This window comes from Cibotium barometz, chromosome 66 (genome assembly GCF_041138505.1).
Source record: "Cibotium barometz isolate CiBa-2024 chromosome 66, ASM4113850v1, whole genome shotgun sequence".
Classification (NCBI taxonomy): Eukaryota; Viridiplantae; Streptophyta; class Polypodiopsida; order Cyatheales; family Cibotiaceae; genus Cibotium; species Cibotium barometz.
The window spans coordinates 3,320,877-3,335,955 of NC_141111.1; the positions used below are offsets into that span (position 1 = coordinate 3,320,877).

Sequence of the window (15,079 nt, forward strand, 5' to 3'; positions counted from 1 at the left end):
GATACATCCATATCCTCCTCAGCTAAGGTATCATCACAAGAAATCTTATCACAAGTAGTCTTATCACAAGTAGTCTTTATCAAAGATGTAGTGCCCAAAGCAAAACCATCCACCTCCATAGCATATATGGATTCCACCATCTGATGTCCTCCAATATCTCTTGAGGATGACTCCATATCAACCCAAAGAAAAGGTGAGTCACCACAAGAAACTTGGTGCCAATCCACATGTGTACGTTGCCTATAACTATCATCAATCCATGCATCACAGAGCCAAGTGTGAAGAGTCTTTGAAAAAGGTGAAAGAAGCTCATCCACACAACCATCAATGAGCTATGAATTTCGAGCTATCATGAAGCTCATTATTGGCTCACAATGGGCCACCAAAACAGAACATGTGGAAGTTTCTATCATAGGAAAAAGATCTATGCGCATCAAAATATCACTGGTACATGAGACAATGTCCAAAACCTTATGCACTTGAGTGTATGGCTTCCCAATCTCTTGCTTCCTAGAAACTTCAGCAAGTGTATTGCTCCTGTGGATACCCACAATGAACTCACAAAGGATTGCATAATCATAATCTATGCAATGACATAAAATTGAGTGAGTGGGTTACCTCTTTTGTCCATTTTGACACCCAAGTCTCTCATCATGGACTAAAACATTCCATCATGTACGCATATGCCCGAGTGCTCAACGATCATAACCATTACCTTTTGGACACTATTCTCAATCAATCCATAGCATAAATAACCTTGATTATCCAAGTATAGCACGTCCTTGGGCTATTGATTTGTAGCTCTGTCTAAAGTAACAATGCTAATGGAATCTTTCAAGAAATCTTCTTTGCCCTTAGCATGCATGTACCAAACAAGTAGCCTTCCCTTGTTGTTGACAACCACCACCATAAGCATAAGGATCAAATGGTAGACTCTTCTTTACATGGAAATCCACGATCCATGCAACCTCTTGTGGGTAACATCCTTCCACTTCATTCAATATACATTGCACCCCACTTCAAAGTTCATGGTGTACTTCTTCACTACTTCATTCGTGTCATAGTCCTGAATAAAGAAGGAGAGATACCAAAACTTCTCAACATGGTCATGTAATCCACCATTTTGCACAAGATTCATACATTGATTTTGCCACAACCAACTTCATATCATGTAAAGGCACAAATTGGTGAACTAAGAAGTATGGAAAATCTTCCCAATCCATCTTGCCTTGCTCCACAAAGAAGGATTCATTACATAGCTTCTTTTCATACCAATCCTTTGCGCATGACCAACAAGGAAAGAACCCACTTATTTGATCTTTTTGGCATCAAGGTTCTTGTGAACACTTGATAGATAAAAATATCTATCTTATTGCCTTATCCACTCTTCCATTTTAAAGGCACTTTTCACATTGCCATCAAGCTCATTCTCTTGGGCATCCTCAAGCATCCAACTTGCATAACACCTTGTCTTGAAGCCAAATTACAAACACACATTTGTGCATGTCAATAGCTCCACAAAGCATGACCATTGCATACATTTCCCATAGAGTGATTCCATTTGCTCATAAACTTTGCTCCACCTATGAGGAGTATGCATCACTTCATCGCCCAAAACCATGCCTGCAAGTACTAAAATAGTAGTAATTGGACCTTTCAAAAAATCTGATTGATGGAAACAAGAACTCGTTGTGAAGCTTTTGTAGTGAGAATTCAACCCATTCGTACCCTTCTGTAAGTTGCCCAAATTGTTAAATTTACCAATTTGGGTATAAATTGATAAAACGAAATCCAAATTTAATGGCCTTTAGGTTGCCACATCTGTAATGATAGATGAACACACTTTCCACCTTGGATCTCCGGTTTGACAAGCCCCATACTCCCTATTTTGCCTTTTTTGTCTAGGGGTGCATTTTTGGTTCTCGCTTGACCACTTATCCAAATCACATGATCTTTATGTCGGCTCAGAGCTCTAATGATGTGGATTCCACTTATGCAAAAAACAATTCAAAAAAACCAACCTAAAGTGCCTCTGTTTGAATTTTTTAAAAAGTCAACTATGCTAATTGGAGACTTTAAGATTGTGAGTTGATGCAAAGATTGTATGTATGCAAGATGAGTTGCCATGTCTTCACCTTCTTCCATTTATGCATCAAATAGATTCTTTTTAATAAGAAAAAAAGCTCCCTAAAGTTGTTGATACCAATTTGTAGGCAAAATAGGGTTGGCTTTGTCCCTCTCTCTCAATTTATTTATTAATGTACACAACTCCATGCACAAGAGTTGCTTAACTGCTCCCTAAAAATGGTCGACTTCCTCTACTGCTTTCTCTTTTGGTTGGTTGTTACAGCAGATTTCAGCAATACTCTAAGGGTTTCCTTGAGATGGAGCAGATAGAGGTTTTGCTTGCAAACAAAATAGGGTTGGCTTTTTCATCTCCATTTATTCCTAAGGGCGGTTACCCAACCCTACTCTGTGTGTGTGTGTGTGTGTGTCCCTTCTTATTTTTTATGCTAATTGAATGGTATATTGTATTGTCAAGTGTTCAAATGATTTGTTAATGTGAACAAAGTAGTGAGAAATCCCCATTACTTATCCCGGGCTTGTTACACTTCATTTGAGATAGGAACATCTTCACTTTTTGGGAGGCCACTGTCGCCGCAACTGAAAGGACCTTGCAATGCTCCTTTCTCAGTTTCATTCGGGATGGCATATGACAATGGATTCAAGGAAAAAAATAAGGGCTAATCTTCACCAATTGGCTATTTTTGGGGGTTTTTCATAAAAGAATTTGCTCAGTATCTTAAAACATTTATCTAAATTTTAGCCGTTTTGAAAGGTTTTAAAAGATATTCGCCCAATTTTGAACATTTTATGACATTTTTTGAAAACATTCGTCTATTTTCTATAATTTTAGATTTATATAGGAGGAATAATCGTCAACCTACCTACACTTATATATTCATGGAGGCATCTTATTTTTTACCCTGAATGGATTGGGCCTTCCTAGAGGGAACTGGCTTGTCTCACCAAGGTTCGAAGCATCTTCGTCTCATACTCCAACACCCATAGCCAGGCCTTCATATAGGGAAGGAGAGGAGATCGTTGCCATTACACGCTCTGTGCAGCAAGGGTCCCACTAGTGTCCTTTCTCTCCCTCTTTGTTGCAAACTGATTCACGTTTACCTCCAAGCGCATGACATAGACTCCAGGTTCTTCGCCTCCCCATGTGCACTCTTGAGGAGCTCCAAGTTTTTAAGTTCGTTGATGACACTATCGCATCGCCACATACGTTGAGGGTTCAGAAGTTAACCTTCGTTGTTTTGCGGTAATGATTAATGATTTTTGCATCAACTCATGAGCTTGAATGAACTAGCACAACTCGTGTAGTTTTTAAGTGGCACCCATCCCGACTTGGAGGCCAATTGATAGTTTTTAGTGGATCCCCTCAAGTACCTCAATATGTAACCTTGGTTGTCACATGGGACAAGATTATGATGGAGCAACAGATCGCCCCCTCCTCTTGAGCCGCCGATCAAGATCAAGGGATATTATGGTTCATTCAGAGGAAACTTCTCTATTGGAGCACAACCTGCTTCTTCCTTGTCATAGTGGCTAATCAGGCCCTTCTCGCCACCATGTAGTACATCACCTCCTATTGGACCTTCCATCATTCCTGTATTAGCCACATGCACAACAACTAATCCAAAACTTTCTCTGGTAAGGTGGAGACAAGGGTGGAGACGCAATGGCCTAGCATGTACTTGCTCAGTCATTGGAGCAAGGCGGCCTTGCCTCATCGACCTTGCAATACGAACTAGGCAAGTTGATAGTCCGTTGTCTCCAGCCTAGGACAAAGTGTGGCCCCTAGACTCTAGATGTGTGATGATTCTTTTTTGCAGACCCCTTGAGAGAATTCAACATTTCCTTCATTGACAGATTTGCTGCCAACCTCTTCCCACACTTGGCATTGCCTCTGCCCAGCACTGAACCAAGCCCTCATGCCCATCGAGAGGAGGACCGAGAGCGCCAACCTGAGCACCAACCCATCGCTTGGAACCCTCTCTCTTCCACCTCCCTTCTAGCCACTTGATTGGGCCCAATTTCACTACTCCTAGGGCAGACACTCTCCGGCCCTGCCCAACCTCTAAGGACTTGAAGGCACTTGTGTCATCTTCCTAAGCGAACCCAATATGAACACCTCTTGGATCTCCACGATGCCTCCACCATGTGCCTCAACATCGACCATCCACCTTGACCAACTTCTCGCTCTTGCTTACCCTCGAACGATGCCTGGATGGCTTCATTCTCCATGACCAAGGTTCCCATCTTATTCCTGACCTGGTGAGAGTTCTACCCTTCATCACTATGGAGGTTGGTCCCCACCATGTGCCTCAACATCGACCATCCCCCTCGACCAACTTCTCCCTCGTGCCTACCCTCGGACAATGCCTGGATGGCTTCATTCTCCACCATGTGCTCTATTATTGCCAATATGAGCACCTCTTGGATCTCCACAATGATTTTGGACCTTTATTGGTGCCTTCATTCTCCACCATGTGCTTTATTATTGCCAATATGAGCACCTTTATTGTGTGAACATACATCATCAACAGCATAAATTGCAATAGCAAAAACAATCGATGCACCCTTTGTACCATAAGCATCTTGCCCTAGAAGTTGGGTATCATCATCCGAGATAGGCCCTAACATATTCAAGAAAAAGATGATTCTCTCCCTAAAACTAATTATGTATATGTACAATAACTGAAGCACAAGCAGCTCGATTCTGAGAAGCCATAAATAATACCTTGAATGCAAACAAGGATCATTCCTTTAAGGAAGGGAGTGTTCTTATCATGCCGACAGTATGGTATAGAACAAAAAGGATTCAAACACTTTTCAACAGGTATGAGTGCCAATCAAAGCAAGGTTCTGATTCAAAAAAAGAATAAGGGGTAAATAAAGCCAGACATCACGCAGCAGAAAAGTGCTTGGAGAAAGGATGAGCCAGAACTTCACTTCCTGTTATATTGCTCGCAGACACTTCGGCCTGTTGAGGCAGCACCAGGGGAGTAGCCCGGACCTGTAGGGCTGTTGGTCATGCCGGAAGTAAAACCAATATAATACACAATGCTGAAAACAGCTTAGCTACTCTCACTGTTCTTCAATCAAGCTGTTACAGCACACTGCTAAAAAACTACAGCCAACTGTGAAAAGTCCAACAAACAAGGTCCAAGAGACATAAAACGCCATGACCATGCGCAATCTCACCAGGGTGGCCATCAAATGTTGGACCCCTGGAGGGTAAATCTATTTCAAGGTGTTAAAAGTTGGACCACTGTCTACCCAACTGATTCAGACTATAAGGGATAGGAAGTTGATGAAAACTTTTCATGGAAAAACTTGATACTAGGTCTTGGCACAAGATCACAAAATATGTAACAGATGTTGAAACCAGAATTGCTACCTATAGATCAGCAGTTTGTAATCGCCTGCACATAACGACTTGCTAGCCACCATGAAAAGCGATAAGTGCAGTGCTTGCATCTACGGGCCTCAAATAGAATGCTAATGTATATTTACCAAAAGAGATGCTCCAAGAAGTTCCATCTTTACACTGGAGTTTACCATGTACGAGTGACCTCAGCAACGAAACACAACTGGCTACAATTTGACCTTATCTGATAACAACCTTACAACTACACAGCAGTAGATTGGACTTCCAAGTACATAGTACAACCAATTAGATAAATACAGATTTTAAAGAACTGAGGAGACAAAACTAGAGGTCTTACTTGACAAGACCCAAGTTATTAATACCCCAAGCAGTTTGAGGCCACACCTTCTCTTGGGCCTTGTTGTGGAGCACGCGGGACCAGGCCACCCAACCCTCCCAAGAGACGCGCTTGTCCCAGTTGGTGCCCCACTCTAGCAGCAAGCACATGCCCCTGCTTGCCTCACCCTCGGCTGCATCAAACCTACCTTGCGACAAGTAAACCTGCGCAAGCAGCACGTGGGGCTCACCAATCCACGGGTTGAGCTCACATGCCTGCCGTAGCAGAGGCTCAGCCAATTCCAGTGTCTCCTCACCGCCCCCTTGCATGTGGACTGCTTCCCAGTATACATCCCGTGCCTTGATCTGATCGGCCGGATCCAAAATACTGGTGCAATTGTTGAAGACCAGAGGAAGTTCCAAGGCATCAACATTCTCTTCCCTCAAGATGAGATTGAGGAGGACTCCCATACGAGAGATGGCGCTCATCCACAGTCCGGGTTTGCCGTCCCCGGGCCACAAAGCCGTCCAGTTGTTCTCAGTCCAGCAAAGAGTTCCACTCTCGTTGCCAAAAAGGGCATCCTGCCAGCCTGTCAGCTGGTCGATGAAATCCGCCATGGTAAGCAGAATAAAAACGGCAACAACAGAGCGGGGTAGATGGACATCCTCACCGGTACGGATGTGCTTGACGGTGAGGCCCTCCAAAGGAAGCACGGCCCTCAGTTTCTGTCTACAGAGGTGGTCTTGCTGCTGAAGGGCAGACAAGAGCTCCTGATCGGTGAAGCGGAAGAGGAGCATGTCGTGGATGAGTTGGTGGCGCGGCACCACGCAAAAGAGGTGGACAAGGCGCTCAGCCTGAGGGCCCAGGATGTCCCGCACCCTCTGCCTGTCCATGTCGGGCTGAAAGATGGCCAGATTGACGTAGGAGTTCGAGTAGGCGGAGTGGAAGAGGCCGTAGCGCGCCACGGAGTCCGGTGCCCTCCACAGCTTGAGGATGCGGTACACATCCTGCAGGTGCTCCAGGAAGGTGCCATGCTTGTGCCAGCACTCCGACGCCCCCGTCTTCCTCAGCACCTCCAACAGACCAGGCAAGGCCGGATCGATGGCAGCGTAGGCGCCTCGGAGAAACGGTCGTGCAGCATACAGCAGCTCTTGTTGATGAGCCGCGTCACGGTCTCCTGTTGCAAGTGCCATAGCAGATGATATGACAAAGTTCTCTCTCTACCGAAGGGAAAGAAAATAGAGCTATACACTCGGCTTTTTGGCACACTAGCACCATTGTCGCTTTAATTAATTTAATCACCAAAGATACCTCATAGACCACCAAGCTGCGTACTTAAATTGCTTTCTAGTATATGATATGGGAGTGGGTGTGCTCATTATAGGCAAAATGACCCTTTCAATGAGTTTTGCATTAAGAAAAGGTAAGGTTTATAACTTCACACCCCCATCTCCCCATGTCAAAGCTATCCTCTTGAGTCAAGCTAATAATGCTTAGCCAAAAGCATCAGCAAACAAGTTATAAAGAAAGGACAGATCATCAAGCATCTGGGGGTGCCTTTTGGAGTTGGAGTGACAAGTAAGGATGTAACCAATTGGGCAATTGAAAGGTTCCTTGCCAAGATAAAGAAATGGGAAGGGATCAAGTACCTTTTCATGATAGAGTGGTCATTGCTAATATAGTTCTTAATGTCTACATTATGTTCCTTTGCCTTGTGATAGAATTCAGAAAGTGTCATTGGAGAAGGATCATGGCCCCACTCAGTAATTTTTTTTAGAAAAACTATAATGATGACAAGAAGGTCTTTGCTTGGTTGGCCTGGGACAAAGTAAGCTTACCCAAAAAGGTGAAAGGGCTTGGGATTGTGCATTTGCCTACTCATGCTAAAGTTAGGGTGCAACTAAATGTCTTCAGCATGAGGTGACCTAAGCAAGGATGGTTAGAGTGTGATTGAAGAGTCTAATGTTCAGATCAAAGGTAGGTGGCTTGGGCTAGACTGGAATGATAAGTTGTTATCCTATGCTCCCTTGAAAATTGTGAGCTCTCCCTTTTGCAGGTTTTTATGGTTTGAATTGGAAAGAAGTGATGGGCTTAATGAAGTGGGATGGATGTACTAGGGCATCAAGGAATTCCTTCTTCAGTCTTGGCATTTGGTGGACTCATAAATTCACCCCCCCCTCTCTAGCTCAGCCTAATGTAGAAATAGCTAGGAAATTAAATAACTGAGGGCTGAGAATTGTTGGGATTGTTCTCAGGTTGAGTGAAAGAATTGAATGAGACTAGGGAGGAATTTGGTATACTACAGAGAGATCTACAGGTTGTAAGCCATGCTCTTGAGGAAATTGAGAAGGAATGGGTGTCTACTGCTTATAACGGGGCATGCTAGCTGAAGGAATGGTCTTGGTGGTTCAATGGATTCAAGCTGGATAGAGTCACTACCAAGGCATTGTATGAAGAGATATGCAAGAGTGAGATTAATGTGATGTATTGCAACAAAATTTGGAAAGTAAGGTGGAGATTGAATACTTGGATGAAGAGATGGAGGCTGATATGGGAGCTAGATGTTTGTGTGAAAGTATGTGGGCTCTACCCATTGGATATAAACTACTACAAAGGAACTTCACTTCTGGCATTTGTCCTAGATGTCGATCAGCAATTGAAGGTGGCAGACATGTTTTGGGACTGCCCTACTATTAGAGGATTCTGGGGAAAGATTGACAAATGGGCGATAGGGTGCATGGGGGTTAAGGGAACTTGGGTGGATTGGCTGTTGTTTTGGGGAGGGTGAATGAAGAGGGAGGGGCTATTAATGTAGTATTCTATTTTATTAGATATTGTTGTTTATGGGGGATTTGGAATTCTAGGATTTGTTGATATTTCAAAAGGTTCTAGCCAAGGTCTGGATGTGTAATCCACTTTAGTGTGAGTTGGTTGTCAGTGAGTCCAACCCAATTTAGTATGCATCCTATAAATTGGGTGCGAGCTAGTTGTGAGTTGGTTGTCAGTGAGTTCAACCCAATTTCGTATGCATCTTATAAATTGGTGTGTAAGCTGGTTGTAAGTGAGTCCAATCCAACTTCGTATGCACACGATACAAATTCTTTGTGAGAGATTCCAAAGATTCAGACTTCTTGAATGACTTCACAATTACAATGTTGCTATTCTACACAACTGAGGATAGTTTCTCTCCCAAATGGGAGGATTGATATATAAAATTATTTAACCATTTGTTGTAAAGATTGCTTGCAAAGAGCAACCTTGGGCAAAATTAGCCCTGTATCTATTTTTAATGGAATAAATCTATAAAAATACCCAAGTGGGGATGCTTTTGACACACACTAGGGGGACTATTAGTACACAATCTGGTCTTCTCTTTGGCACGTGTTTTGAGGTCATGAATGTCCTCGAGTGGCTGTCTTCATGACCAGACTCACCACTCGGGTGCTATTATTGTCCAATCTGTCCCTTCTAGGTGGTGGGTTCCCTCCCCATGTGGAGTATTTATATCTGCAAACAATTTCACAATGAATATAACAAGGGCAAAAAAGTAAAACTTATCAAATTATCGTGCATCACTTATGTATCCATAATCTGGTACACCATCGCAAATCCTCTAGTCATAAAGTCTAAGTGAGGTTTTTGCTTGAATTTACATAGAGTCCTTATAACTTTACTAGCTTCCTTAAGAGTTGAGACTAAGGTCAATACTGGATTCAACCTTATAGTGCCTTTGCATCCTTTATTTCTAAAGTCATAACCTTTGTGAGGTCTCTATAGGGGATTTTAAACGTCCAACATACTCTATGACTTAGGGATTTATGCCTTTAAGACCTTAATACCTATCTAGATAAGTAAATACTCAAATAACTACCTCTCTTTCTCTCTCATAAAATTTATCTAGTTTTATCCTCACGGTCTTCTTTGGTCAAATCTCCAGACTAAGGAGGAAAATTCCACTTATGAATTTGGTCTAAGGGTCTTGCTCTTTCTCTAAATGATATTTACTTCATCATTTTCTTCCTTTGATTCGACTGAAGGTAATCTCCAAAAAAATATTTCTTAAAGAATTAACCTCTTTACTAGAGAAATCTTCTCTCTCTAAAACTATTTAACCATTTGTTCTGATAATTCTAAGGGTTCCAATTCTAAATACTTCCCAAATAAATGTCATCCATCTTTGTGCTATCAATTTAGTCTTAAGTTTGTTGAGTTGGACATTGCTCTACATCTAGTATCTTCTCTCTCTCTAGATCTCATGGGCTTTTCTCTCACTAGTAAAAGTGATATATTTAATTGCTTGAAATGGCCCCCTTTTATATGAGGAGATACACCCTTGGGCTTGTACATTAATGTGGGATAATTCCCTTTGCTCATGTGGCTTAATGCTAGACTTTGCACTTGCTTGGCTACTTATTCTCACTCCCTACCTCTTCCTTGTGCTCAATGGTACCACATTTCTTAACACCCCCCCTTGGTGCCATTTTCTTAGGCTATTGCAAGGTGGTCAAATGTGAGTTTTATAATGTATTTCACCCCCCTCATTCCTAACTTGGTTTGGTAACTCAAAGGCACTTTGGCTTGGTTACTCTCTAGCTCAAATGTTCTTTTAGAGATGGTCGGGTTAATTTTCACTCACCCAGGGTGTTGCTTTGGCTACTCTCTGGTGGTTGGATGTCAGCTATAAAATGATTTTGACTTTTTACTTTCTACATTCATGTGTGTGCTAAAAGCAACTTTGGCGCTTCCCCCCCTTAGTGCTACTTTGGCTTTGGGTGATGGATAACTTTTCAGCTTTGGTACTTCATCAATCCCAGAGGCTAGTTACAAGCACTTTTTGTGTTTTGGGAATTAGGTAGTGAGACTTTTTTATTGCATGCTCATTTGGTTGCTTTACAAAAGATTTTGAAAAGATTTTTTGGTAATGAAAATCTGGATGACATCTTGATCACATTGTTTGATGCGTCAAGACCCATTCGACAAAGCCCAAAACACACATTTTGAAAACCACAACATAGTGATGTAAAGCCCTTTATTAAGTACATGTGAATAGCTCTTTATATAAGACACTTCACACTTGCTTTTATTTTTTTAATTAATATACAACCTTATCTCTTTATGTGTTGCGCACTACCCTGTGCGAGATTTCGTGGCACTTACTGTCTGTAAGGGTGGGTTCAGATAAGGCGGCAGCCAAGCTGCCGCCTTCCTGCCGTGCAATCGCAGAGTGCCCCATGGCACTCTGCGTTCACAGCGGGCGGTGGACATCCACCCCCCCCCTTGCCATCTCATGGAGTAGTTGGGGTGATAATGTGCCGACCCCCCCCCCGCCCAAAACGGCTTCCTGGCTGCAACGTACACAAAAACGGATTCCTGGAATATTTTCCCAACGGAATATTTTCCCAACGGAATATTTTCCCAACGGCCTTTTTCCCAACGGCCACTTTCTACTTTCGAAAGTCCATTTTCCAACGTCCCTCCCCCCCAACACCCTTCCATTTCCTATAAATTAAAGGGTCTAGGGTGAGATTTTGTACTCTCTAGAATTTCTAGAGAACATAATAAGCTTCACAATTTCCATTCTCCAAGGTGCTTTTACATGCACTTCAATCATGCTTTCTTTTTATCCACCCATTTAACTTCTTTTAATGTTTTTGTGGTACACTTGCCATGCCTTTGACATTGTGTGCTTTTGTTTTTCTTTTAGGGGTGTGCGAAAAGGGCGGGAGGCAACTTGAAGCGAGCGCATAAGGTGACCCCTCACAAACCGCATTTCCATTATCATGACTTATGTATGTGTTTTTATTTTATGTGGTGCTAATATTCTCTTCGTGTTTGATGTAGGTACTATGGATTCCAACACGAACCATGAAATTGATTCATCGCAACAACGAGGCGACGATGATCCTATTTTCTCCCAAACTTCTCTCCCGCACTCTAATTTCTATTCATTTCCCCCTCCTCCTTTTCATGTGCCACCTCATGGCTTCCACGCCATGCTCAATTCTCCTTCCTTTTCTCCAAACTCTCCCTTCATGTTTCGCCCCCCCCATTCACCTATGGTAGCGCAACCTCCTAATCGATCATCCCCCCTAGGTATCCCAAACATGGGTTCCATTCCCAATTCCCTAGGAAGCCAACCATCACCCAACTCACTCAATAACCCCCCTTTATCTTCTCAACCAAAGCGAGTTCGTGGCATGAGGAAGGAGCCTAGCGATGAGGAGATTGTGTTAGAGACCCAACCTGCGCCAAAGAAACCCAGGAACTCCAAAAAGAAGGTGGTGGTGGACTTGGGGGAAGATGACGACAACGACAATAAGAAAAGCAAGTGGCAAGAATTTTGGGTTGACCAACTCATTCATGTCAGGGGGGGCATGAGTGAGGAGTTCAACAATCCTGGGAAACAAGGGGTCAACTTGTGGGCAAAGGTGGCCACAAAGCTAGCCGGCATTTACCCTGATTTCAATAAGGATAGTGAAAGTTGTCGCAAGAAGTGGCAAGCGGTGCTAGCAAAATACAGAGTGGACAAAGCTCACAACTCGGTATCTGGCAATGACAGGAGGCACACATGTAAATGGTTCGATGTGGTGGATGAGTATTACCACGATAGAGCCACGGTCACTCCTCTTAGCCACGCTTCTTCATCAACAATGGATGATGCTACTTTCCCCGGCGGTGACAAGGATGAAGTAACTATAGCACTAGATGACGAGAAGCCACAAGCACCCATGTCCTCAAGTCGTCGAGTGACTCCCAAGTATGAGGAATCTTTGGCCACAATGGCCGATACTGGGAAACATCTATTGGACCATCTCAAGGAGACCTCTAGCCAAAATGTTGCCTTGGAGAGGGAGCGACTGAAGATATTGGCAGGATTGCATGCCACAATGAGTGAATTCCTTAAGGAAGGAAGGGGGGGCAACAAGTAGCCTTGGGGCGGAGGAAATTCTTGTTATTATTATTGTATGAATTTATAAAGTTTGGGATCTCGACGTTGCTTTGTTCCTATGCGTTGTATGGATTTATGAATGTTTCTAAGCTCCTAAGAAGCATGTTAAGCTGAGAATTTAATATGTATCAACTTGTTTTGGATTTGCAGGTGACAATGGGCATGTCCAAAGAAATTGCACTCTATTGTGCGTGGTTGTGTTCTATAGCGATCTATGAATTGCTTAAAGAACCAAGCATGCACAATGATGAGTGCATAGTGCAGACTTGGTTGCATGTTACCGAATGCATGGCACGATCTGTGAGGTTGAGGAAGATTGCGAACCGTAGGAGGGGTCATGAACACAGACAAGCGTGGGCATATCCACGGCCTCAAGGCTTTGTAAAATGCTATCTCCTAAGTGCTTATAGTGCTACCATGTTCAAGCGGCGTCTTAGGGTTAGCAAAGAAACCTTTCATTACCTTTGTGGGAGTCTAGCACCATTCATGCAAAAGAAAACCACAAACTTTCGTGCGCCTGTGTCTATTCAAGATAGGGTAGCCATTGCTCTAAGCAGACTTGCTACAGGAGATGGACTACTGGGCCTTGGTGACACCTATGGTTGCGCTAAGAGCACATGTTGTGAAATAATCCTTGCATTTTCCAAGGCAATTGTGAAGTCGGGTCTCCGGAATATGTACATAAGATGGCCTTCAAGATCTCGGCTAGCAACTTTAGCACGAGAGTTTGAGGCACTTAGGGGAATTCCCTACGTCGTTGGTGCGATAGATGGTTCTCACATCCCCATCATTGCACCCCGTGACAACCATGTTGACTACTTCAATCGGAAAGGGTTCCACTCTATTTTGCTACAACTAACAGTAGCCGCCAATTGCTCAGTATGGAATTATGATGTCGGTTGGGCCGGATCAGCGCATGACTCCTTGAACTTCTCCAGAAGTGATATAGGGCAAGCATGTGCAAGGGGCGAGCTGGGTAACTATTGTTTGGTTGGCGACTGTGCTTACCCCGCACGGCCATACATGTTAGTGCCTTTCAAAGGATGCAAGGAAGGGTTGACACGTCTAAAGTACCATTGGAATTTCATTCAATCGAGCACAAGGATGCCAGTTGAGAGAGCGTTTGGTATGCTCAAGGCAAGGTTTCGCATCTTGCTAAAAAGATGTGACATGAATCTACGTCATGTCCCAGATCTTGTTGCGGCTTGTCTTGTGCTACACAACATTTGTATCCAACATGGAGAGTCTTTTGATATGGAGTGGGTACGTGAGGCGGAAGCAGAATTGGCAGCATGCTCTGGACGTGTAGAAGAGGATCGAAGAGCAATAGCTACCTCCATGAGGGAGCTTCAAGCAATACGTGAAGTTGACATAGAGGATGCAATGGAGCGCGCTCAAGGAGGCAACGAAGGGGGTACGAGCGACCTTGGAGTTGGCTCGGAGCGGCGAGATAGTCTTGCCCGAACAATGTATAGAGAGCAAGCAAGGATGAATGTCCTACAAGTCTTTGGAAGGGCGGCTTTAGAGGAGCTGGAGTCACCTACCAACTCCGATTAATCCTTTGTAATACATGTCTTTTGTCCGGCTTATTGTGGTTTGTAGTGTGGCTTCTTTATTTTTGTGTTTACACTATGCTTTGTGGACATAATATAGCTTTGTTCTATGGTTTTTGGTATGGTGTTTACTCTTTCTTCCGCCGCCCCCCAGTGTTCACAGTGGGCGGCGGAAGAAGTCAGGCTCCCTTTTACTTCCCCCTCCCTATGTGAACACTTGGACGGCGGAAGTGTGCATTTTGTAAGAGTACCACCTGGAAAAGTGTGTTTGAGAGTATGTTTTCCGCCGCTCCAATGTGAACCGGCCCTAAGACTCGCCTGCTGGTTCTTTGCTTCCCTATCATCATCATCATCATCATCATCATCATCATCATCATCGAGTTCTTCTCTCTCCTTCAAAGCAGGTCTTACACGTGTGTTGCCTACTGTGGCTCTACTATGGCTTTCTTCTCCTCATGATGCTTTGCGTTAATATGCTATGTTGTTCATGAGCAGCTGCCATGACGCCATGCCCTTCTATTTGTTGATTGTGGCACTCTAATACTGGTTGTGCTCCACACGTGCTCTTCTTTTATTCCTGTGTGAGCTACATTGTGATCTTCTTTCTTCACCTTGTTGTTATGCACTTGAGATGCAACCTTTGTTCTACGCATTGATGACATAGTAATAGATGTTTTCTTTTGTGTTGTTGGGCTGCCTCTCTTTAACATAGGTCAATCTCTTGCTTGTTGGCTACCTAAGCTTGTCAAAGGCCTTCTTGATGTGCTAGTTGCAGACTTTTTCGAGTGCTCTCTCTCATG

General features: G+C 43.5%; 2 protein-coding genes across 2 annotated transcripts; one reads left to right on the forward strand and one right to left on the reverse strand.

The window, feature by feature from the left end:
• Positions 1-5,554: 5,554 nt before the first annotated feature.
• LOC147602685 (uncharacterized) lies at positions 5,555-7,030 on the reverse strand. The gene has a single exon (XM_086797514.1). It carries the CDS (start codon positions 6,968-6,970, stop codon positions 5,795-5,797), a length of 1,176 nt encoding a protein of 391 aa, XP_086653640.1. The 5' UTR covers positions 6,971-7,030; the 3' UTR covers positions 5,555-5,794.
• A 4,137-nt stretch (positions 7,031-11,167) lies between these two features.
• On the forward strand, positions 11,168-14,325 carry LOC147602686 (uncharacterized). Its single transcript, XM_086797551.1, has 3 exons — positions 11,168-11,526; positions 11,619-12,347; positions 13,205-14,325. Exons 2-3 carry the CDS (start codon positions 11,624-11,626, stop codon positions 14,281-14,283), a joined length of 1,803 nt encoding a protein of 600 aa, XP_086653677.1. The 5' UTR covers positions 11,168-11,526; positions 11,619-11,623; the 3' UTR covers positions 14,284-14,325.
• Positions 14,326-15,079: the final 754 nt, after the last annotated feature.